Source organism: Felis catus, chromosome D3 (genome assembly GCF_018350175.1).
Source record: "Felis catus isolate Fca126 chromosome D3, F.catus_Fca126_mat1.0, whole genome shotgun sequence".
NCBI lineage: Eukaryota > Metazoa > Chordata > Mammalia > Carnivora > Felidae > Felis > Felis catus.
This window is the reverse complement of record NC_058379.1, coordinates 86,271,408-86,297,741: the sequence shown is the minus strand read 5'-3', so window position 1 is coordinate 86,297,741 and position 26,334 is coordinate 86,271,408. Positions and strand designations below refer to the sequence as shown.

General features: G+C 41.6%; 1 protein-coding gene and 1 long non-coding RNA gene across 2 annotated transcripts in view; one reads left to right on the top strand and one right to left on the bottom strand.

The window, feature by feature from the left end:
- Nucleotides 1-278: 278 nt before the first annotated feature.
- DOK6 (docking protein 6) overlaps nt 279-26,334 on the bottom strand; it is a 371,728-nt gene continuing 345,672 nt past the window's right edge. The window contains exon 8 of the mRNA XM_023242093.2: nt 279-7,618. Within this exon, the coding sequence (XP_023097861.1) occupies nt 7,479-7,618 (140 nt within the window). The 3' untranslated portion in view covers nt 279-7,478. The remainder of the gene's footprint in view (nt 7,619-26,334) is intronic.
- On the top strand, nt 24,368-25,859 carry LOC123381107. The gene is made up of 2 exons (XR_006587628.1): nt 24,368-25,637; nt 25,736-25,859. It is a non-coding gene; the product is annotated as an uncharacterized LOC123381107 (long non-coding RNA).

Here is a 26,334-nt window from a genome sequence, read left to right as displayed (position 1 = left end):
TAAAATCTCAATCATGCAAAGCTGTGATGTAAAGTAGTATTTTTCACCTGTGTTTTGTAGAGATGGAGGACATTTTAATATTGCACAACTGTAAGTTACCCTCCTTGTAGCCATATCAGTTGTCAATTTCTTAGAATTATGAGTAAGACATTCATAACGATTGATTGGGGTGTCTATTCAGGATTGAGATATAGAAACTATGAATTCAGAAGGAGGTAATTCTTGAACTATGTATTTCATTTTACCAAGGGGAAAAATCACACAGACAGATTTAAAAATAATGTAATTTCCTAATTTTATTATTGCCTCATTATTGTAACATTTTATGTTCTGCCAGAAATTCACATTTAGGTTTCAGGGACAGCTATTCCTTTGCATTCTGTTCCAAAGGTGGCTCAACTAGTATTTAAGTACAGACGCCCCCAACCTATTATTTATCTGGAATAAATTGCGACCAAAAATAAGGTATGCCAACTCATATAATTTCCAATAGAAGCAAATTTGTAATGGATATTTTATTCCTTAACAAGGGCCTAAGAGTCCAAAGTTATTTTTTTATCAAAATAATCATAAACATTATATTTAATCAATGACAAATGACATCTCTTTACAGTATAAGACCTCACACAGTATGTTAATTTAAAAGAATTTATAGAAAGAAAACATATAACACATAATTTAATATATTGTGAAGATTCATAAGGATAAGGATTTCAAAAGATGGGATAATTCTGGGTGGACCCAGGAAAAATATAACAAGTGTGGCACATGTAGAGTAGGTCAAAAGTAAAAAAAGTGCCTGTGTGTGTATGTGTGTGTGTGTGTGCGCGTGTGTGTGTGTGTGTGTGTGCGTGTTAGGGTTTGTGTGGAGAAGGTCCAAGGGGCCTCTGCAGGTCCTGGGAGTTCTGTTTTGTGTAGTAAGGATGATACTGGCCTTTACGCTCATTTATTGTCAGGGAGTAGGTGGACTCGTTGTTGTGATTTATATACTGCCCGCTGTTACCAAAATAATATAGAGTGCATTATAACTGGAAAGAATCCATATTCTCTACTTCAGGTCTTCACAAAAATTTAGAGCCTTCTTCCCACTGAACCTGCTGATAATAATAAGCATTGTTCTTTGAATTACACAATAGATATGTAAATCTGAATTTGATTAACCAAATTATTTCATATTGACCTATATCATGCTAATTTTTGATTTATATTTAACATCAAGATGCTGTTGTCATTTTATTCTTCACGTCCCTTGCCTTTCAGTCCACTTGGCAGACAGTTAACGATACTGAAACACCCCAGGAGCCCTCTCACGTTGTTTTCTTTGAGAGAAAGTCTGCAGCGACTTTTGAAAGAAAATAATTGAGTCATCATCTCAATTCACCTTATTTTAGTGAATTTAGACTTTTAAATTTCAGATTCCCCAAAATAAGCAAGTCTTAAGAGGTTGTGGATCTTGAGGGTATTAGGGAAGCAATCCGATCCCAATGTGCACACAACTGCCAGGTCAGGGTAGATCCTTGCCCTACTGTGCACGATTCTGTGCACACAAAAAGGGCTGGTTTTATGCTCTCTTTAAGTGGAAAATCATCCTAAAAGCAAAGAACAGATGGAAAAAGTTCATTGTATCAACAACTAAAACTAGCCCCAAATAACTATTAAAAAATTTAAGTTTATTCATTGTTTTTAAAATTAGAATGGGGATATAGTGTCGTAGGCATAGAAGAGAAGGTAAAATACAAACTTATTAAACAGAATTATTAGAAGGAAGCTGTAATATTTCTATTACAGATGTACTTTCCCTCGCCTTTAAATGCTTACAAGATATTAAAATCTCAAACTAGGGAAAAGTGTATGAAAATCATGAGTAAAGTGTGGTTTTCATATTACTTAGTAATTTTAACCTAGTTCTCATTTCTCTAGACTTCAGTTAAATAGTTGTCTAATGAAGTGTATAAAGAAAAACTTGATATGCAAGCTATTTTATTATAAAAAGAGTCATTTTCCAACTTCAGTTGCGAATGGAAGATTTTTGAAGTTCACATGAAACAAAATGTATCCCCGATGTTATCTAACAACATTGTGACAAATGCCATAAATAATTAAGCCAAAGTGCTACAGAGAGATAAAGATCCCCGAAATAATAATCACGATTACAATATGATGAATTAGTAGGAATACAAAACATATACACTTAATTAATTTATTTTTTTACTTTGACTATCACTTTAGAATAAATAAGTTTGAATCTCCAACAAGAACTGGGTGACAATGTAAGAGTCATAGAATTTATACCAATCATTCATGACCTACAAGACTAATGATTTGCCTCATAAAGCCTCTCTATTGACATTGTTGGTGATGAGTCCAAGAAGGGTTAGGAACGTCTGAAACAATTGAGGAGACACTTTAATGTTCCAGGGCCTATTTATTTAGAGGCCATGTGGCATTTCTCAACTCCTGCTATGTCTAAACGGGAGACAAGATAGAGACAAGGAAACAGTGCTGGACCAGGAGCCCGGAAGTGGGCAAAACTACTCCTGTTTCTTTGCCTTTGAATAAGTGACAACATCCAGGTTTCCTCCTGAGTAGAGCGTAAACTGGGACCTTTATTCTACATGATTGATTCCAGAAACCAGCTAGCATCCTGCCCATCTAGAAAATGTGCCCAACATCTCATGATACTTCCTTGAGAGTCTGTAAACTAGCTACTGCCTCAACAAGTTGTAATAATTGTAGAAATGATACACCAAAGGTTCACATTCTCAAGCCAGAAAGGATCTGTGGTAGTTTCAGGGAGAAAAAGGTGGGTTAATCTTTCAAACACATTCATGGGGAATGCACACATGTTGCTCTCCTCAGACATATTTAGCCCCCAGCCAGTGTCACTGATAACATACTTTCATTTGGAAACTCTAATGATGTTGGCCATACAAAAACGATCCTCAGGCTACTGAAGAGACATCTCAGTGTGAGGATTTTGTTATGCATTCTTTCATGTTCAATAATTTTCACTAAACCTGAGGAAGCATAGTTGGAGGTTATACGCTGTCTTTCTGTGGTCACTTCAAACATGGTGCAACTGATGTCCTCTTTCAATTGCATGCTCAGTACTGGGTGAAGCTAGTCAAAGAAGGCCAAGTCTGTGGTATGGAACCGGGGTTAGAATGTTCAGAGAGTAGAGTCTTAGTGTTGCTTTGGACATTTCATTGGAGTCTTTATAATTTTATCTAAATTGCTGCCCTCCTAAACTGGTCCTGTCCTCCACTTCCCCCTTCATGGGAAATTGCACTCTATACATTTCATAGGCTAGGAATTCATCCATGTGGCACATCACCTGGTATTATAATTATTACTGCAAATCTAGTGACCGATTTGTATCTATTTGGAGAAGACCAAGGTTGGGGGATAGTAACGTACAGTTAGTGATTGATAAAGTAATTTGACATTGCAAGATATCGATCGACAAATGTTAATAGAATTGGAGAAAAATGTATCATTTTCACTTTGAGCAGTTTTAAGTATAATATTTAAGACCTAACGTGTTCAAGGCCTAAAGCTCAGCCCCACTGATTGTATATTGCCCTTTTATTGTGCTGTGTTATAATCATCAAAACAGGACTACAATTTTTTATAAGAATATAATTTGCTTAGCTTGTTTTCACATAGCATTAATGGTTGATTTTAGTAAGTGACTCAAATCATCTAGGGAGTAGGGTACTCATGCTTTTTTACAAAGTTTTCTGAGATATTGGCCAAAGAATGAGGGGCAGACATCAATTTTTATGATGTGTTTTTAATATCTACTCTAAAGATACCACATGCAATAAATAAATTGGATCTGTAAAAAGTATTAACAGTGTAACATTATTTATCAGTCCACTGCTTCTATATTGGACAGAAAGTATTAGTGGTTGACCACTTTATAGGTGATAAATGATTTTCAAACATAATTGCCCAACGAAGACAGAGAAAAATTGTACAAGCTACTAGGATTAGTACTCTAGTTACTACTTGGTGAAAAAAAGTGAGGTTTATTTTTTATAAATGTTTCACTTTATTTCACATGCTCTATCAAACAGCATCTTCCCTAGTACATAAGTAAATATACATTTCTTATTTCTTTAAGTTCAAATTGTGGCAGTGGCCAGAACTTATTGATTCATAAGTATTTGCAACCTGCATAAATAACTTAGTTCTGAGTGCCTATTACTCATTCGATGAATAAGTGAAAGATGTGTTTCCCACTCCCGTCCCCCCACCAGTGTGGTCAACTATTGGGTCAAGGTTATTTTACACTTTGCCACACTTTAAATACAATGGGTGCAGTAATTAAGATTTTCAGGAGAAAATTCGGGGACATAAAAACTGAATCCCCCTGTGTCATCTTTCCATGAGCCGTGTGGACCCTCCGGGCTTTCTCTGCTCTCAGAAGAGCCTCTATCACTCGTGTCAAGTTCCTTCACCACTGGTCTCTTCCAACCTAATACGGAAACTGTGATCGTCTTCATTCATGTGCCTAAGTCTGGTTGGAACCCCAGTGGGGTCGCTCTCAGAAAGAGCCAAAGGATGTCTTTGGTTCATAGCAACCCCAATTACAGGAGAGGTATAATACAATTTCTGAAGGGAGAAAAATGACTCACAAAGTAGAGAGGCCTCTTCAGTCAAAAACCTGTGAGCTCAAGTGAGTCGAATACATGTTGACGACCATTGTAATTGCTCCCGTGAAATTGGCTTCATGAAGTTCCAGGAGAGGAGAATGGTACAGTAACTTTTCTTTCATCTTTGGTTTTTGTAGAGGATTTATCTGCTTGTCATTTTTATTACAATGCACACTGCCATATGTCAAGAACAGTAGGCTAACATAAATTCTCCTCTCTGTTCATTTAGCAATTTTAACTTAGCTATGATTATAAAAGTATAGATGGAGGAGTACAGATGCTAGAATAAATCTCCAGAAATGTACCGTGAGAGACTTTATAGCATTATTCTCATTGTGATACGATTGGGTTAAAGGCTTGGGAAGAAGATTTCTCTCACACATGCTTTTGATGACATTATTTTCAGAATGCACTGGCCCAAGATGAGCCTGATCTTTGGTATCTCCTCAGTTAAGCTCACTGGTAACGATCCCAAGGAAATGGTGTTCTCGAAGCAATTCCATGCAGGTATTGTGTCTTCCACCAAATAGACACAAGAGCAGACTCATCTGATTAGCAGAATCCCCCCCACCCCCGGACTCCCTGTCTGTGCTTCTTGCACATGAATGAAGCTGAGATATGAACCAGGACCCCAGAGGGCCTTTCCCCACAAGTCTCATGTAGTGACTGTGGTCTCTAAGCAACAGCTCAACTGAGTGAGCGGGCGAGAGGCTTGCTCTGAATGTGGCACCACTAGGAGCTGTGCTCAAATGGTCTCAGCGGGGAGTTGCTCTGGTGTGTTTTACTAAGGGCATTTCAGAAGCAAATGCCATGTGCTAAGTGATTCGGAGGCGCTTAACCCCGAAAGCTGGGATTTTAGGGAAGGCTGTATCACCAGCATGAGGAACCAGTCATCTGCTTTTCTGCTGGGTCAGCAAAATTCATGGTGCAGAGAGTTTGAGTAACTTTCTTTTTATCCCTGAAAGCTTAAGATAATTATTTTTCACAGCCACATTAACTCTTACGATTAGCATCTTGATGGGGTTTTCATACTTATCTGAGAGATTCAGAGTCTAGGTAGTTGCTCTAGGTGTAAATTTATCTAGGAGGGACCTAGAACCATTTCTATTCAATAGTCATTCTCTGAAATAGGTTGTCAATAGGCACTCAAGCTACGGAGAGAGATTAAAAAAAAAAGAAAGTCTTATTACAGATCAGCAAAACAAGTACCCCTTCAAAAGACCAACTTTAACAGTTTAAAGAATTTTGCCATTAGGAAAAAAAATGAAGTTTTTATCTTACATGATCTGGGCTCACTATTCTTTAAACTTGCCTTGGAATATTTACAAGCTGACCATTTAGGCATGTGGCATCAGATACTTCTAGGTAGGATAAGTTTTATTTTTACTCGAGTGAACTTCAAAATTAAGGGCAAAGTATCTTTGTTGACACTAATTAAATTAGCCAAATTCTTCAGTTCCCTTTAAACCTTGTAGGTTTGTCATTAATGTCAGAGATGAAAAAAAAATTATATTTGCTCCATTTTCTCTTATAATCCCAGCCAACCCATGTCCATTAAAAAGAAAGTAAAGCCTAGCAAATTCTGCTGACATAGCACATTACAAGGGACCAATGGCTCTTTGAGAACAGCATCTATAAAATTTTAAATAATTGATATCTATAATCCTGTGCCCATTGTTCTTCTGACTGCAAACTAGCTGAGTTCTTTTTAGGTGTGTGTATATATATATATATATATATATATATTTTTTTTTTTTTTTTCCCCTTCCTTGAAAAAAGTTTCTCAGAGTCTTTCTTTTCCTTGAGATTAAATGGAGGCCAGTAGGTGATCACACCCAATCCTTCTCACGTAGTTCAGAGGGATGGCCAGAGAGAGAAACATCGTCAACAACAAGGGAGTACGAGGCAGAAAGACAGCGTGGTAACATGGCATGTGGGACAGCTAGACTGCTTCCTTTGTGTTCCAGGGTCCCTCCTTCTCACATATCCGTTTATACTTGTCACAGGAGCAGACTTGACTACGTAAATACTTTTGCTAATAAAAAGCCTTTTTTTTACAGCACTATTTTAAAAATAGCTATTCAACATAACAATCTTAATTTTAATGCACCAAATTACAGTTTTCAACAATGTAAGTGAGCATATCCTGTCACCCTCAGCACACATTTGATATATACTTGTTAGATATACATGGATATAGCCATATCCATATCTATGTTTGTCTACAGATGCACACACACACACACACACACACAGAGTAGAGCTACAAGGCCCTGCTTAACAGTGTGTTCTAAATCTCATTTTCCCTTAATTGTCACCGGGCTTATTTATATGGAGAGTTATGATGCCATTAGTAGACCTTGCTGGATTTGTCCCCATCAAAACCTTCCAAGCCACGTAGCTTGTGGTGGGTGACATTATGTCTAGGGACAGATCCTGTCATCAGGTGGGAGGGCTGAGCCATGAGGACAGGGGTAATGCCCACCACCCAGGTACAACCCAGTGTGGGCAACTTCTCATGGTGCCCAGGCTTCTGCTACTGCCAGAACCAGGAATTTTATTTAAAGGACGATTTGGATTCTATTTTTGTAAAACATAGATCCCCCCCCCGGAACCCCCCCACCAAGAAATTCAATAAATAAAGGACTTAGCCACAGAGTCAAGGAAGCAGAACTCCAGTGTTTAACCTTCCACTGGGATTGGGCTACACCCGGCCCATGTCAATGTTACTGCGATCGGTCTTCCAGGAGGCAGAGGGTGCAGTGACCCTGCAAGCAGGTCCGGACAGACTGTGTCTCTGGTCAGCAGGCTCTCTGAGTGTCATTGAATGAGGCTGGAGCTGTAGCTGAACCCGTAGCTGCTCGACCGGGACAAAGACTGCTGTGTCTCTTCGCTCTGCTCCGAGGCGTAGCTGGGAAACGTCTGTGCGCGCGACATCTTGGACGAACCAAAGCCGTGACCTGAAAGGAAGGAAGGAAGGAAGGGGGGTGCTTAGAAACCCGTTCAGAGAAGCCAAGGGATATACCGAAAGCAGATACACACACACACGGAGCCGAAGCCCGCAAATCCTCCAAAGAGAGCTCCAGGTAAGCATGCGGGTGTGGAAGACGGAGAAATGTGGTGCTGGACTCCTTTGTGGGTCACGAATGGGGTCGGTGTTTTCCTCAAGTGCATCTTGTCAAAACTGCTGGAGGCCAGAGAGCTACGTAAATGTTCTAGGGATCTGAAACTTCTAGTATTCTTTAGCTATTGCAACAAAAGCAGAAAAGCTTTTCTGGAAAAAAAAAAAGAAGTTGGTTTTGATGGAGAGCCTGGAAGCTGCATGCTTTTCTTCTCTACTCACTTTCAGGATACAATAGCAAATTACACACTTTCCTAAAACCTTTTTGAGCAGGCAGATTACACTTTATCCTAACCAGTAACCATCCATTATCAGGAAAAGCCTTCCCCGTTGTAGAGTTTGGGGCCCTGGCTTATCCTGTTGGGTTTGGGAGTACCTGAACCCCCTCCGAGATACGATTAGCCTAAATAATAAGCCTTTAGGGTTACTAAAATAGCCTAAAAGTCGATTCTTCCAGAAAACATATTTAAAGAACATTCTATCCATGCTTTTGCTACTTCAGACGGGTCCAAAACAGAAATGGTTACTGAAAAGCTCATCAGAATGCTGACCATATAGGGAGAAAGTGTCTCTGGATGGTTTCAGATGGACTTTCCAGGGGCTTCCTCAACCTTTTTTCTTAACTGGGAATTAATTATTCTTCGTACTTGGGAATGACAGTTATCTAACGGATGTGCTAGCGAGCAGAGAAGAAAACTAGATCTTGTGTGAAGGAAAAGACGTATCTAGTTTGATTTGTAATGTTTCTGGTCTCTACCAGGAGGAGTCCAGAGAAGAGAGTCTGCTAACACAGAAATAGGGACCATCTCGTCTTGCTCCTCCGGAGGCACTGTCCTTTGTGAGGTCATGCACCTAATGCCAGTTTCGTCACCAGGCATGTTTGGTGACTTGGAAAATATCCTTGCAGGTTCTGAAGCTTGGGATCCAGGGAGAAATGTAAATGAATTGGGTAATAAAAGACTAATTAAACTGGCAGAACCTCTTTGTTAAAAAGTCGTGAGAGTAAAATCACTTTATTTTAAAAAATATTTTAAATTAATTTTTTAGTGCTTATTTATTCGAGAGAGAGAGAGAGAGAGAGAGAACACAAGTTGGGGAGGGGAACAGACAAGGAGAGACAGAATCCCAAGCAGGCTCTGCACCATCAGAGCAGAGGCTGATGTGGGGCTCGAACTCACAAACTGTGAGATCGTGACATGAGCAGAGATCAAGAGTCGGACACTTGACTGAGCCACCCAGGTGCCCCCATAAATGGCACTTTGGAGTCACCATTGGGTTGGCCTAGTTCTCTTGTAGACTGAGGCTCCCCGTGAACAGGTTGGGGTGGGGAGATGTGAGTGTTTCTTCTTGGTCTCTCCCTCTGGCCATGCCTGTGGTTCTGCCATCCAAGCCTCCTTCTGAGCTTCTGGACCTTTCTGCTCCCTCCCCCGACTCTCTCAGGGCCCCCTAACCACACTTCCTCTCTTTGTGCCCTTACACTGAGGGTGGTAATGCTGCCTGCCGTGGCCTGTCCCTCACAATTCCTTGTTGGTTCTGTGACTTGCCTCCCAGCACCGTAAATAATAGTCCACTAAACTCTCCTAAAATCTCAGCTGGGCATGTCTTCTCTTTCCTGGAGGACCCTGATGCTGCAAAGAGGAGCACTGGATCTGGGGAGAGGCAGAAAAGGGGAGAAATTAAGGGGACCTGGGGTACCCCTGGGGTACCATCAAAGGTGAGAACTCAGAGCTGAGACCAGATATGTATGCTGCTTCTGCTAACTGTAGGTGTGACCAACATAGTGAGTCTCACTGTGTCTCTTGGGTTCTCAGTTTCCTTCTCTGCAAACTCCGGATGACATTCATGGTACCATGTGGCTCAACTGATTATGAAATCCGTGAAAATGGAATTCAAACATGTTAAGTGCTATCACCATAGTGAAATGATCAGATGTCACCACTGACTCCAGCGGGGTCACCTCTATTGAATGGTCAGAGAAGTTCTCCTGAAGAAGGTGGCATTTTGACATGATATTTATGCGGCAAAGTTATGGCAGAGTCATCGGATATGGAAAAAAAATCACTTAAAAGTTTTAACAATTTTGCCTCCTTATCTAACCATTGACTTATTGGATGATAATTCACAGGTCTTATGAGCGGAGATGCTGGCATTTATCAGCATAAACCAGCTGGATATTCTAATATTAATATAACATCCCTGGCCTTGGTTTTATCTCGTTATTAAAAAAATAGAAATATTTGAAAGAGAGCAGTGCTGGAGAATACCTTTAATTCACATTACTTGTGGGCTAAAAGCTAAGGCTTAAGTTGTGAATTTGGAAGAGTCTTGGGCAAACGGCTTTTCGCCCTAGAATCTTGAGTTGTAAAAATTCGATCGTGCAACTAATATTTGTGAAACATCTGCTACAACAGTTCAACACTCCAGAGGGGAGACGCGGCAATGGCAAGTGCAGTCCCTGACTTTACAAGCAGTCCACAAGCTGCTTTGGGAACGACGGCGTGGCCGAGGACAGACCACAATCAACACCGCTGCCCTCTGCTCCCCGTGTTGTAAGGATTGAGTGGCACACCCCCTGGGAAAGCACCCGGGACTCAAGATACCCAGCAGATGCTAGTTTGCTCCCTTCTGTCTCCGCTGAACGGGTGCAGATTCGTGTTGGTGTTCTTGGCCAATGTCTGAGCTTTCTCCGCCACATCGGCATGCTGCCCTTCACGGTGACGGGTTTCAAATATTTCTCTCCTTCAAGGTCAATACTGCCTTCTTCATCTCCTCTATGAACAATTTCTAGTCTAATTGGAAATTAAATTGTGATTGTCTTTACTTCAACCATTTCTTTACACACACTTCACAAATGATGCTATTTAATGCTTATCACAAGAATAACATATCTCAATCAGAACCGTACATATGAAGGCTTAGTAAATGCTGTTTGATTATGGCAACAATGAGTATGAGAACAAAAGGGAGAAATGATTAAGCATTTTCTCAGTATTTATTTGAATTATGCCCTTTGGCACTGTTGATGAAAACAAAACAGAAATCAACTTTGTGGCTTAAATTAAACACTTGCTCGAATCGACTGTCCACAGCACTGAACAGAAACCCTATTTAAATGCTTCCGACACTTTCTCTCCAGATCATCCCCTGAAGACAAATAAGGTGAATATGTACCCTGGGGATGTGGGGAATTCTTTAACTTAAAAGCAACAAATATGTTAACGGTTGTTAGTCTATCCTAAAAGTCTTCCTGATTGATTGATTGATTGATTGATGTTTATTTATTTTTGAGAGAGAGAGAGAGAGAGAGAGAGAGAAAGAGAGAGGGGAGGGGCAGACAGAGAGGGAGGCACAGAATCCTAGGTGGGCTCCAGGCTCCGAGCCATCAGCATAGAGCCCAACGCGGGGCTTGAACCCACACACCGCAAGATGATGACCAGAGCTGAAGCTGGATGCCTAACTGACTGAGACACCCAGGTGCCCCACAAAAGTCTTTTTAAATTTTTGTTTCTATTCCATTTTATATTCATGTTTGTTTTAATAGAAAGTAATATTTTCTACCCTTATTTTCAGGTAAACTGACTATCTGGGGAAAAACAGGTATTTCCCTGACAACTGGAACTATACTCTGAGATGACACTTCATAACATCCCCCTACTTCCTTCTTCCGATGGTCTGTGCACAATCCCCACACTGAAAACCACTGTTCCTTCCATAATGACAGAAATATACTGGATGTTGAGACATTGAAAACATTCACTTGTGGGGTGCCTGGGTGGCTCAGTCGGTTAAGCTTCCAACTTCAGCTCAGTTCATCTCACGGTTCGTGGGTTTGAGCCCTGTATTGGGCTCTGTGCTGACACCTCAGAGCCTGGCACCTGCTTCGGATTCTGTGTCCCCCCCCTCTCTGCCCCTCTCCTGCTCAGGCTCTCTCACTCTCTCTCTCTCTCTCTCTCTCAAAAATAAGTAAACATTAAAAAAAATTTTTTTTTTTAAAAGAAAACTTTTGCTTACTCTCACAAGCCTATATGACTTCTCCCAATTCCGGAAACTCAAGCAGCACAGGACAAGGGGGCAAGATCACTCTAGCCGTAAAAGGAACGCTTCCCTCGAGGCCTCCCGAAAGATTCAATCCAGTAAAGGACTAGAAGGAACACAGACATAATGGAAACTGACAACCGAACCAGGGTGTGAGACCAGACTCACGTCACATCAGAGGGCAAAACAGAACGACTGCATGTTATCAACCACCTCCCCTTCCTGAGGGGGTGAGAAGTACGTTGTTGCCCGCACAGGTTCCGCTGCCGTTCCCTTTCTGGAAGCTCCTGGTTTTCTGTGCTAACGCTGACTGTATTCTTTACATAAACCATAAAGGAAATTGTTTCTTTGGGAAGTCAGAAGGGTCCCAAACGTAACACTCATGCTTATTAATTGGTAAGAAATAACGGATACTTGATTTGAATTTATGTGTTTTATTGGTGTGCTGGGATCTGGGAAAGATGGAAGGGTGTTGTCCATTAAAATAAGAAAACATGGGGCGCCTGGGTGGCTCAGTCAGTTAAGCGTCTGACCTCAGCTCAGGTCACAATCTCGTGGTCCGTGAGTTCGAGCCCCGTGTCGGGCTCTGGGCTGATGGCTCAGAGCCTGGAGCCTGCTTCCGATTCTGTGTCTCCCTCTCTCTCTGCCCCTCCCCCGTTCATGCTGTGTCTCTCTCTGTCTCAAAAATAAATAAACGTTAAAAAAATTAAAAAAAATAAAATAAGAAAACATTTTTTTAAGGCATTAAAATAAAAAATAAAGCAGTTGCTTCATGAGAAACAGGGCAGCCCAGAGTCAAGGCATCAACAACGGGGCCCAAGTAGACACCGAGGAGATGCCATCTTCAACAAGGGGTTTCTAACCACCAGAAGGAAAAGGAGAGGACAGATGGTAAGTCAGGCCTGGACGCTGAAGGACAGAATGGAAGAATGGCTGGGGATGGGGGTTGCAGAACAGAGGTCACTAAGAGCTCTCCCTGCAGAGAATCATGGGCCCGAAGGGTTTTTTTTTTTTTTTATGTTTATTTATTTTTGAGAGAGAGCGAGTGAGCAGAGGAGGGGCAAAGAGGGAGAGAGAGAGAAAGAGAGACAGAGAATCCGAAGCAGGCTCCAGGCTCCCAGCTGTCAGCACAGAGCCTGACTCAGGGCTCCGACTCATGAACCATGAGATCATGACCTGAGTCGAAGCGGGACGCTCAACTGACTAGCCACCCAGGTGCCCTGGGCCAGAAGGTTTTCATAGGTGTCTAATATCTGTATGTTCACCTGGAACTAGGCAGGAGTGGAAGCCAGACTAGAGGCAAAAGTGGTCTGGGGCTGTCGGCTAGTATCTCAATAACGACTTAGCTTATAGTAGTTACGCTTCGAAATGCCAGGGACTCACTGCCAACATCTTTTCTCTTAGCTGTATTTGAATTTTACTCAATTCATTCTAATTACGGTTCAAACCAGCTTATGTTTTAGTTTAATCTTTGTGCTCTCCTGGAGGGCACTTCTGAAATTTCTGTGCAGATTCCAGGATCCTAGTACCTTCATGACCCTTGAATAGATTTGCTGCGGGTATTGAGGCTCGGGTTTGGTACATTTGAGCCAATGGGGGAATAAAAATCATGAGTTTCAGCCCATAAAGAACGTGATGTGTAGGGTGTCTGGGTGGCTCACTGGTTAAAGGTCCAACTCTTGGTTTTGGTTCAGGTCATGATCTCACAGCTCGTGGAATTGAGCCCTATGGCGGGCTCTGTGCTGACAGTGTGGAGCCAGATTGGGATTCTCTCTTGCCCTCTCTGCCCCTCCCCCACTTGTGCCCTCTCTGTGTCTCTGTCTCTCTCAAGATAAATAAATTTATTTAGAAAAGTGACTTGTACAAGCCATGATATAATGACCACTGTTCATTGAGTGCGTATTTCATGCAGACGTTAGAAATATTATTTTTAAAAATCCTCACATCGATTCTGTAACGTGAAGTTGCATCTCCTCATTCTACCTGTGGAAAAAAACAAAACTGAAGCCTACTGGTGTTTAACGACTTGCAAAGCTGACCACTGGTAGAACACAGAGTCAGATCAGATCTGGTAGGTAGAAACTGAAGCCAAAGCCCTGGCGACACTTTGATACATTTCCTCACAGAACTCTTTTTTTTTTCTTTTCATTTTTTTGTCTCTCTCTCTCTTTTTTTTTAGACAGATGGATTTTTCTGTTTTTATTATTTCGTACCTTTTATTTTTTATTAAAATTTTTAAAAAACATTTCATTTATTTTTGAGAGACAGAGAGAGAGTGTGAGCAGGGGGAGGGGCAGAGAGAGAGGGAGAGACAGAATCCGAAGCAGGTTCCGGGCTCTGAGCTGTCAGCACAGAACCCGACGCGGGGCTCGAACTCACGAACCACAAGATCATGACCCGAGCCAAAGTCTGATGCTTAACTGACTGAGCCACCCCCACTTTTTAGTTTTAAAAATTGAGGCATGATTGAAAAATGTAGTTGCATGTATTTCAAGGGTCCAACGTGGCGCTTTGATATATGTATGTGTTAGGGAATGACCATCAAGATAGTTAACACACCCATCACCTTACACGGTTAATTCCTCGTTTGTGTGTGTGGGGAGAATGTTTAAGATCTATGTTCAGATGATGCCTTAAGGAGAAAATGGAAATTTTTATTTGCTATAATTCTTTTCTAAAACATTTAAACTAATGCAAGGAAACACTTATGCATGAGAATGAGACTTCCCTACATAATACACAGAGATTTGAGTTACAACAGAAATATTACAGAGAAAATTGCTGAATGTTACACAAGTTTACTTTGGAGGAAGTTTGCAAAATGCTTAGACTAACTATGAGGAATGTGAATGAGACTTTAAAATTTACTATCAGGTTTTCATGTGATGTAGCACAGTTTTATTCTGCAGTAGACACAAGGTGAAGCTTGCATTGAATCTGAGGACTTCTGAAATGAGTTTGAGGAGATGTGTCAAAAAATTTGCTCAGCACTTGACGAAGATTTCATTTTTATGTATTTACATTTTTGTTTAAATTCCAGTTAGTTAACATAGTTTCAGATGTACACGATAGTGACTCAACACTTCCTACAACACCCAGTGCTCATCACAGCAAGCGCCCTCCTTAATCCCCATCACCTATTTAACACAGCGTCCCCCACCTCCATTCTGGTGACTGTAACTTTGTTCTCTATAGTTAACAGTCTGTTTCTTGGTTTGCCCCTCTCTCTCTCTTTCTTCCCCGTTGCTCATTTGTTTTGTTTCTTAAATCCCACATATGAGTTCAATCATATGGTGTCTGTCTTTCATTGACTTTTTTGCTTAACATCATACTCTCTAGCTCCATCCATGTCATTGTAAATGTCAAGATCTCATTCTTTTTCATCGCCGAATAATATTCCGTTGTGTATGTATGTATGAATGTGTGTGTATGTGTGTATATACATATATATAGATACTATTTATATATATACACATGTGTACATGTGTATATATGTATACATGCACATACCACATCTCCTTCATCTATTTATTAACCACTAGACACTTGGGCTATTTCCATTATTTGGCTATTGTAGATAATTCTGCTATAAACATTGAGGTACATGTATCCCTTTGAATTAGTATTTTTGTATTCTCTGGGTAAATACCTACTAGTGTGATTACTGCATCACAGAGGTGTTCTATTTTTAACTTTTTGAGGAAACTTCATACTGTTTTCCAGAGTGACCGCACCAATTTGCATTTCCTCCAGAAGTGCAAGAGGGTTCCTTTTTTTCTCCACATCCTCCCCAACATCTGTTGTTTCTTGCGTTGTTGATTTTAGCCATTCTGACAGGTGTGAGGTGATAGCTCACTGTGGTTTTGATTTGTATTTCCCTGATGATGAGTGGTGTTGAGCATTTTTTCATGTATCTGTTGGTCATCTGTATGGACAAAGGTCTGATTTTTAATCGTATTCTCTGTAGAAGTTTGCCTACAGCTTTTCTTTCTAATAACTGATCAGGTTGATTTTCCGGAGATCTGGGAAACATTCCAATAATCACAAACAGAATTTTGTCTTCTTGTATTTGTAAATATCTTCTTTGTGAGTATAAGACCACAACACCCAAATGGTCTTGGCTTTCAAACTCTTTATATCTCACCATTATGAATTATGGCCCTCATGATGCTGATATAAAAATCCAAATGGCAAATGATAGTTGATGAGATTGGGAGATGGAAAGGGGGCACGTCACGGACTGTTATACCCTATACTAAACAGATTGGATATTTTTTTCTATAGGTGACAAGAAACTTCTGAATAATTTTAATAAGGTGAGTGATTGGATCAGGTATGTGGTTCGAAATCTCACTCAGTGGGACTGTGGAGTAGCTGTTCTCAACCCTTTTTGCACCCTAACGTGTTTGATGGGTAAAATGTAGCCCTTTTCTCATAGAAAATTTCTCATGGAACGCTACTGCAAAGATAAAACGATGCTTCTGGTTTTATGTACATTTCCTAGGATTTCCTTCTAATCCTTCCCCAGTTTCTCCAACTGATCAGTATCCCTCCAGGTCCAGTAGGAGAGCTGAAAATTGCTGGTGCTGATGTAGATAAAAAAGACTGAGGCCGGAATAGTTGGGTGTGCTCAGGCGTTGATAAAGTTCACTCTTACTGACCAAGATCGACACAAGTACTGGTGAGCATAATTAAAGTCAACATTCTAAATTCTGAATTACACAATAAACTATGCAGTAATTTCAGAAGTTGGAAATCTGCAACCTACCCCATTGGTTAGTAGCACTTCCTGGAGAGTAGTTATTGCAATATGTCTGTCCTAGTAGCATAAATATCTGGATAAATAGTGAATAAAAGACCTGAGGTTCACGAAAACAGAGTCAAGAAGCATAGGACAAAGGAAGGATTCTGCTGACTTTTCTTATGTTTTACGAGAAACTGCTGCAAAGAAATCTGGATTACTTTTCTAGGCAGATTGAGCAATCCTTATGAGGATAACGGTGCGTTATCACTGCACCCAACAGCCAGCAACAAAAGTCATCATCTTAACCTCTTGTTAGTTTTCAATTTTTTATGAATTATTTTTATTTTACTCTCACTGTATGGGAGATGGAAATCTATTTTTATCAGCTGTTTTTCATATGAAGTTCTAATGTCAAAAGGTTAAAAAAAATGTCTGCTTAGAATAATTGCCATTTTACAGTGTCATGTGGCCCGCAGTAATTTCACTGAAAACAGGCAGAGCGGGGCAGTGATGGACAGCATAGCCTCCAAGGAGGGTCCTGACACCCACACTCAGCAGATGACATTGCGTTGGACATAGTTACACATCAAATAAGAGTGTGCCAGGCTCTGCGTGATTCTGATCATTGAAATTTATTGAGCGCGAACAATGTACCAGGAAGTGTAAGACGTTTGGCTTATGCTGATGCATTTAATCCACCTGGTGACCCTGCAGGTTCGTGCTCTTCTCGCTTAGGGACACAGACACTGAGGTTGGAACTCAAGCTGCCTGGCTCAAAACTCTACATGGACCCCAGAAGGTTAACTCTGCCCAGAGGTAGCACAGCGGTCAAGGTAAAAGGCATGGTTTTGCAAACAAAAATGTATCAGAAAGGCAAGAGTGCAAGCAAGTCTCATAACTTTTTATTCTTTTAATTCCACTTATCTTGGCTTTCAGAAGAGCACAGGATAATCTGATATGTATTTCATATTACTTAACTGTAAGAACTGGATGCACACTTTTTTTTCCAAGGGTCTGTATCTCTTTGCACGTTTGACTTCTATTTCACAATTGTGAAAACGAGAAACACTAGTTTTTCTCATTTGTTTGTTTCTATACCTAACAAGCACTTAATTGAATAGGATGCTAACTTTTAGAAAGTTATGATCAATAGACCATCTGGAATGTTTTTGGATTACATTCACGACAGTGAGTTGGCTAGTGTTACCAAGTTCACTTTACGTTCACTACTGCCTTAGGACGTAAGAATATTTTAGCGCAAACCCTTGATGTTTACACGGTGAATAACCCTAACTTCGTGTAAATTAGTAAATCATATAACAATTAAGTTTTTCTGAATCTTAGCTGAGTCAAAGACAGAAGTTTTAGGTTTGCCTAAGTCTTTATGCCTCTCTACCTGCAAGTGTCTATCATTCTATCAGATTTGGGGGAAAAATGGGTATTGGAAAATTTGACTAGTTCTTTGGAGAAACATCTTAGTTCATATTCTTATCTACACTATGTATGAAAAGAAAGATCCTGAGAGTAAGTGACAAAATAGAAAGAAATTTAGAAAAATAGTTTGAACTGGAAGATTTTTCTAAGTACAAAAGCAGCTGAAGTTAAAATAAAATAAAAGTTAAAATAAAGGTGTCATTTTTGACACCAAGACTATAAGAATCCAAGTCTGAGTTTAACTCCTTTAAAACTTGACAACATCCAGTCCTTGTGGAATCTCAATTTTAACGAGACTCAATTTTAACGAGGAAAAGGTGGTACCAATCCCTTCAATTAGTTTCATGTTAGTTAACACATCAGCCTGGATTCACACTGAGGGGTCATGGCAGGGGTGGGGGGTGAGCTTGAAGGGGTCAGAAACTATTTCTGCCAAAAATTTTAAGGGGAATTTTATTGTTCCTTAAGACAGATCTTCCCAATGTGAGTCCATTTGCCGTTTTCTTTGCTTTGGTTGGATATAGATACCAGCAGTCCGGGTTGGTAGCACTGTCGTCAACAGACGGCAACTTTTCATCTTCAGGCATATATGTTTCGATCTAGAAACATCCTCTTTTTCCAGACAGCCTATTCCAAACATAAATCCAATGAAATGATAATGCGAGACTGTTGTAGCGGGGAAGAGTGCGGCAGTGGAGACAGAGAGCAGGTGTCTCGTGAGAGTTGAAGTTTGGAGTTAGAGAAGGAAGGTACTCGGAGGACACTGACAAAAGGGAAGGAGAACACTCCTGCTTCACAATTCCTTCCTTCCTTTTCTTCCCTCTTTCATAGCACTTTTCAAACAAATGGAAGAGAACCAACTGTTGGCACCCAAGATGAAAAGCCTCTGCCATCATTTTATTTTCAAGTTTTCAAGGTTCTTGTTTGTTATATTTTCAAGTATATGTGTAATTTCTGAGGAAAAATGATGCTGAGTTGTAAGTCATTATGAGTAGCCCTCATGAGTGGCTACAGAGTCAGAGAAGCTTGGTTTGAATGCAGACTCCGTCACCTTCCAGCCGAGTGCGCCCTGGCATGTCCCTTAGCCACGCTAGACTTTAGTCACCTATTCGATGAGCTCATGACACCTGGCATGTAAGCATTTAATGAGATGGTGTGTTTAAAGTGATTAGCGCAGGGTATCACATGTAGGGACGACACAATGAAATAGGGTATTCGTGTCACACAAATTTGGCCCTAGGAAGTTGTTACTAGGCCCTTTTATTTCCTTGAATAAGGAGGGAATGAGAAAAGTAATCTTAGAAAGTTGAAAAAGAAGTTTGGATGCATAAGAAGCGCATTCCTCCCAGTTGTGAAAGAAACGTCTGGCAGACCAGAGATGTGACACAGTACTGCTGATACCACCAGACTTCACAAGACTTAAGACTTGAGCCCACTTACAAAAATTTAAGTGATTCCAGCAGGTCTAGGAACAAGACTGGGATGGCAAAATACTCTGCCCTTTAGAAATTTGGTGGAGAGATTGTATGGAGAACATGACCTAGGGCGTGATAGACCCCAGTCTGAATCCTGACTCAGTAACTTAAGCTTTATCTGTAAAATGGGAATAATACTGGTGACTAATTACCCCCATGTTGTGAAGATAAGGTAACTACACTAATGGATAGACTAAATCCCAATATACTGTATTAACTTTCAATTTGCTTGCCTTTTATTTAAAATGAATTTCTGGATATTGTTTAATTTACTAAACAATTAATGGGGCACCTGGGTGGCTCAGTCGGTTGAGCGTCTGACTTCGGCTCACGTCATGAACTCACGGATCGTGAGTTCCAGCCCCGCTTTGGGCTCTGTGCTGACAGCTCAGAGCCTAGAGCCTGCTTTGGATCCTGTGTCTCTCTCTCTCTCTGTTGCTCCCCACTTTCTCTCTCTGTCTCTCAAAAATAAAGATTAAAAAAATTAAAAAAAATTTATTAATTAAGTTCTGATAAACACAAGAGATTTTTTTCCCCCAGAAAATGGAGGGGGGTAAATGTGAGTTGCTCTGGGGTTCTCGGTTGGGTGAGCCAACAGTCAGAAATCTGAGAGCTGCAATGTTCTCTATCACCTGTAGACAGAGAGTGAGAGGAGTTGAGGAGGTAGAAAACATTTGTGCTTCTTCTCCACCTTGGTATGTCATCGGTTGAAGAGGAGAGCATGACCGAGAAGCCAAAACTGGCCTGTGACTGAGAAGCAGTATTTCAAAAAACTGAACCCATCCTGTTCCCCACACAATTTCCCTTTCCTTCTGTACTCGGGGAATGGCATCCATCAACCTAACAGCCCAGGTGAAAGCACTGGGAGCCATTCCGGTCTCTTTGTTTTTCACCCTCTCCCTCCCTATCAGTCAGCAAGTTCTGTTGCTTCTACCTCCTTGAAACCTCTTGAATCCACTCACTTCCTTCATGCTCACTCCCTCTCCCTTGAATTTGTCTTCAGGTGTATGTAGCTAGCCATGCAACTGGTCTTCCTTACAATGCTGTCACCTTCTCCGACTGTGTTCTCCACCAAAGTGATTATGAACATGTGATCTCTCTCCCACATACTTTTTAAGGACAAATGCAACCCCCTAGCATAGTACTCAAGGGCATCAACGGGGATGACAAAGGTATGATTTGGGGGTTCTTTAATTAACTGCCATGTATAAAATCCATCAGTTCCACTGCTCCAGTAGAAATCTGTGTAAAGACATTGTTTTTGCATATACACATGGTTTCAAGACAAACCTTCCAGGGCTTTCTTTTAACCAGATTGTTACCCTTAAACTCTTTCTATAGACAAGTGCGAATGTATTGGAGCTTCCCCTAAGACTGTTTGTAATGTGAGCTCTGCTTCCTTCTCCAGCTTCATGTTTTCCTAGTCTCCCTTACACCCTCTGTTCTTTCTAATCCACCGCAGTTCCCTAAAAGAGCAGGTTTTCCATACCACGATGTGGGCTTCTTCCTCTACGGGAATGCCCGCTCTTACTGTCATTATCAGCTCTTACTTAACAGGCTAATTCCTGTTTTTAGTTTGGAATTCATCGAAGAAGGCTTACACATTTCTTTTCACCACCTCACCTCCCTGAGTCGGGAGCCACTCCACGGTGTTTCCTCAGCTCCACCTGCGTACCTCTGTCTCCTCTCTTATGTCTATCTTTATGTCTCCTCCATGAACTTACACTGAACTTGAGGAAAGGAGGCTTATTTACCTTTGTGTCTTTGGTGCCTTATAAAATGCCAGCTCACAGCAGGCACTCAATAAATATTAATGAATAAAACTGTGAAAAATGCACACAGCAGCTCACTCCTTGTGCAGAGTAGAACACAGCAGTGTAGATAGGTCAGATACTGCCTGCACATCTTTGGTGACCAATAACTATCTGTTGAATCACAATAATTTAATTATATGGCCTGGTCCTAGCTAATGGGGAGGAAATTACAATTCTTTTTAAAATGCAAATTTAAATAGTAATAATAATAATAATATAAGGTGAAATGTGATTGTCAAATATATGCTATGGGTATAAACATGACAATAAGGAAATGATTGTTTTTGGCCGCATTGGAATGCACTGACCCCAACAAATGGACTACTTGATGAGGAAAGAAGTCCTACGCAGTGGAAGTTTGTTGCTAGACAACTCGCCGTGAATCTCTTGTAGCTTTGAATGTTTTGTAGCAGAGACACCTATAGTCTTTATTCTGCACTATCTTTTCAAGGAGATTTGTTGAGCAAACAGCTTTGAAAGCATCTCCCTCTGGAGGAAAGGGGGGGATTTATTTATCTGCAGTGAAAAAAAGATATTTCACTGTGAGACAAAGTTCAGGCTTTATTATTGCCCATTATAAAACATTGGGGTTCCCTAAACTTGTGGTTCTTCTCCTATGATGCAACCTACTTCATGTGTAGGTGCCAGCTGACCTGCTTTGTGTCTCCGTGTCAGAAGTGGGACTCAGCAAACCACCATAAATGCTGATACCCTGGCTAATGCTATTGCTGTGAATAATAAAACACCCTTAGTCTCTGACTCACGAGTTTCACCTCTTCTGCCAACACCCACGATGCTACGGCAGGTTGACTCGCTAGCTTGCACCTAGGGTAAAATATCCGACACTTCACAGTTCTTGACAATGTTAATAAATAGTGATATGTAGTGATTCCCATGCTAAGGGTAGTGCCTTTGAATTTTTGTTGGATTTTACATTGACTCATTATTTAGTAAGATTCTGCTAAGTTTCAGTAAAATCCTTCCTTATCTGAAATATATACCATGTCTTAATGAAATAATTTATGTGATAGTGACCAATAGGATAGTTTCATAGAGTGAGTTGAATAACTCCATCATATATGAAAAACAAAGTGAATATGGACAATGTTGTTTTCTCTAGAGAATAGGAAATTAGATGGCCTTCTTACCACTCAAATTCTTAGGATTGAAATAATTATTAATGGAAATTTATTTCCAGTAAAGACAGTCTAGTCACCTGAGAATTGTCCAAATTATTTCTTTAAAAGGCTTATACATTTTTGCTGCTATTGTTTTGATGGGGAGGGTCTTTTCTTTAGATGACTTTTTTTTTTAAAACAATTTCACCCTGTCAACTAAAGATGAAGTGGGGAAAAAAAAATCAGAGAGCTAATTTGGTTTTCACAAGGAAGAAAGAAACATTTATTTTAGGACAAACACAAAGCAGAGAAAATGAATGATTCCTGTGGTTTTAGAATGAAGCTTTTATCCTGTTAGAGCCTTTGTTAAAAACAGTGAAGCATGTTTTAATTCTGAATATGGAGAATTGTTCTCAAAGATTTTCTGCCCCTTAAAATTGCTCTAAAAGACTATTGCTACACCACAATAGGATACTTTAAAGATAGAAAATAAAGAGATTACAGGGTAAATAGCTTGCAAGCTGTGATGGTTAACATTCAGGGGATGATTCACCGGTGACTATATCTCTTATCAGAGTTCTTTTGTTAAGATAGTTTCTTTTTGTCCTCTGTGACAGCCAGTTGAACTGAGCCAAGAAGATGCAGTGACAGTGTATTTTAGAATACCCCATTACTGGCTGTTGGAACGTGTGATGGAAAGCACGGAAATGGGGCCCACATAGGAAGTGTGGTGCAGGGGTTTTGAGAAGCAAGGTGAGAATCATACATGCTCTGTCCTATTGATAACTTTCAATGGCTGACTTGCCTCATGATTCTAGAACATTCTAACTAGGATGTGTAATTTTCACGGGGTGGTTGATATGCTTCTATTGACAAAAATGTGATAATATAATAAATAAAATGCCAACGATTATGTTATTCTGATATTTACAAGCTTTTGCATGATTGGCCTCTTTAGTTTAATAACAATAATTTCCAGTGATGTTTATATATTGTATTGTAATTGTATGTTCAAATTTATGATTTAGCACAACTTTAAATCTCTGCATGGAAAAGAAATATGATATAAAAATAGCAAATTTAAGGCTCAACATCACTCCTACTCTTCATTCTTCGTGCCAATCTATGCACCCTATGGAGCTAATCCATGCACAGAGGCAGTCTGATTCTTGATTGGCGTGCACTGAGGTGTGTATTATAGGGACGATTCATCAATGGCTTGCATAATTACGCATTCTATCTGGCCTTTTGCTTTCTACAGGCAATGTCTACCTTTGAAGAACGTTCATTAGGTCTGCATATATACAAAAGCATATAGTATATTTTTAAAAATATTGTAAAATATTACATGTATGTTTCTGAGAAAAACTATAAAGCATAATAACTTGTGTTCATTCAGATACTTGACATTTGGGGTGTCAGTGTGGGGATTCACGAAGGGTACTAGCTGGTGGTTAAGATCTTTGCCTGCAATCCCATTCAGTCTCTGCGGTTGTATACACTGGAATAAAAATTGATCTTGGACAGGTTGCAGTGAGTTCCTCAGGAAGAGGCAATTCACGCTTTCTCACAGCCAGGATCACAGAACGCAAGGGGCTGCTTGCTTTTTGATGAGAAGCAGCAACATTTTAGGTGCTTTGAAAATCCACGTCGATGAAATACTTTTGTCTAGACCTTTTTCTTCATTTCATGCATACTCTTCACCCATCGAGAAACACACATGCTGAAATAGACGGTCATTATCCTGAGGCTAAGATAACGGGCATGGACCAGATTGCGAGACCCTGGTTAAAATGAAGAAATATGTGGAACCCAACAAAAGCAGCAGAGACAGGGGGGTTTACTCACGGTGAAATGAGGCCGCCTAATGCCCTATTTGTAAGAATACCACTGGCTTCTAGAATAACAGGCAGACATTCTCTGACACCGACACTACTGCTGGTGAAACCAGAAACTCCCTTACCTGAGTGTAAAACTTTTGTCTTTTGGGGATTTTTAAACACACTTCTACTGAGCCCATCCAACAGTCTCTCGAGGGGAGGCCAGATGGGAATTTGAGCCCTTCCACTGAGCACTTCTACTGAGTCTCTCGAGGGGAGGCCAGATGGGAATTAGCACTCCCATCGCCCTGGTGACGCCTGCGGCGGGTGGGACTACGGGTGATTTCTCCCCCTGGCAGGGTTGTGACTCTTCCAGTGTTTCCTCCGGCAGTGACCAGGGAGCTTTTCACCGCGTGGCCTCAAGGCGGCCTGGCAGGCCTCTCCAAGCCCAGGGGATGCCTGCAGGCCGGGATTGTCCTTCCGTGCGTAAACCCGGCTACAGCGCCCCCTGTTCGCTCAAACGCTAATCCACTTGCCGCCCTGAGGTGTTTCATGGCTATGATCCGAGTCCGAGTCCGCAGGAAGGAAGAGGATCTGGGTGGGCCTCGGCCAATCAGCCGAAGCGCTGAGGATTTCCTCGGGAGGACGTTTTGCTGGCGGACGCGGTCCCCAGTGCTGTCCCGGAGCCCCAGCTGCCCTTCCCGCCACGGGCTTGGGACTTGCTGAGCCTCCACGGTCACGGCAGCCGGTCCTTCGCCGCGTCTCTTCAGGGCTTTCATCCACGGACAAACCCACCCGCCTTGAGCGCGCGGCCACCCCTCTCTCCTGCTTCAGGTGTCTCGGGACACAGCGCAGCCGCGTTGCGAGCAGTCCTGCCAAGCACAGCCATTCCGGGGAAAGCCGCGGCTGCCAAAACGGCCGGTCCACTGGCTCGGGACGCGCGGCCCGTGGCGGAATCTCAGGACTCGGGAGGCCTCGAGGTCCCCCGGGTTCACGGTCCTCAGCACGAAGGGGAGGGTGGCCTCGGGAGGCACTTGTGTGGGACGGGCGTGGGTAGTGTTGGGTTTGGGGCCTCAGTGACTCTCCTGAGTTCTCGGTCCTGGAAAAAACGCTCCGACCTTCAGAATTCTGATTTCAGCGGACTTGCTTAGCTCGAATACGCCTTCGTTTTAGCCCGGATCCGGAGCTCGTCGTTGACTTCAGGGCACCCGGGGCGATTCCCTGAGACGCCGATGTTGGCCGAAGACCTGCGACAGAAGCCCTGTTGCATCCAGCCCACGGCGCCTGGGGTCCTGGGCCGACCTCAGCTGTTACGGACCGGCCTGGACCGGGCGGGACCGAAGTGCGGCCCCACCCTCTCTTGCTGAGACCCTAGCCCTCAGCGTGGCAGATCTGGAGTAAGGGCTTTCAGGGTGCAGGTAAGGTTGAATAAAACCGTACGGGCGAATACGGGCGAGGTCTTAACAAGACAGGATCGGTGCCTTTAGAAGAGGAAGAGAAGTTTGTCTCCCCACAGGCTCTGAGGACAGTCCAGGCAGCAAGAAGGGGGCCATTTGCAAACCAGGAAAACTTTCACCAAAATCCAACCATGCCGACACCTCGACCTTGGACTTCCAGCCTCCAGAACTGCGAGAAATAAATTTCTCTTGTTTTAAACCAGTCAGTCTCTGGTATTCTGTTATGGCAGCCTGCACTAACCGAGACAAGACTGTGATCAATTTTGGAGCCATCGATTTTAGGGACAAAGAGCCTAAAGGATCATTTTATTATTATTATTATTATTAATATTTTCTTATTTAAGAAGAGAAATGGGTGCCTGGGTGGCTCAGTCGGTTAAGCATCTGAATTTGGCTCAGGTCATGATCTCACGGCTCATGGGTTCAAGCCCCGCGTGGGGCTCTGTGCCGACAGCTCAGAGCCTGGAGCCTGCTTCACATTCTGTGTCTCTCTCTATCCCTCCCTCACTTGTGTGAGCACGCGCACGCTCTCTTTCCCTCAAAAATAAGTAAATAAACATTAAAAAAATGTGAAATAAATCAGAATGAGTTTTTCACTAAGTGAGATGGAACACACCCAAAATGATCAGCAGTACTTATCCCCGAGGGACAGTCAGTT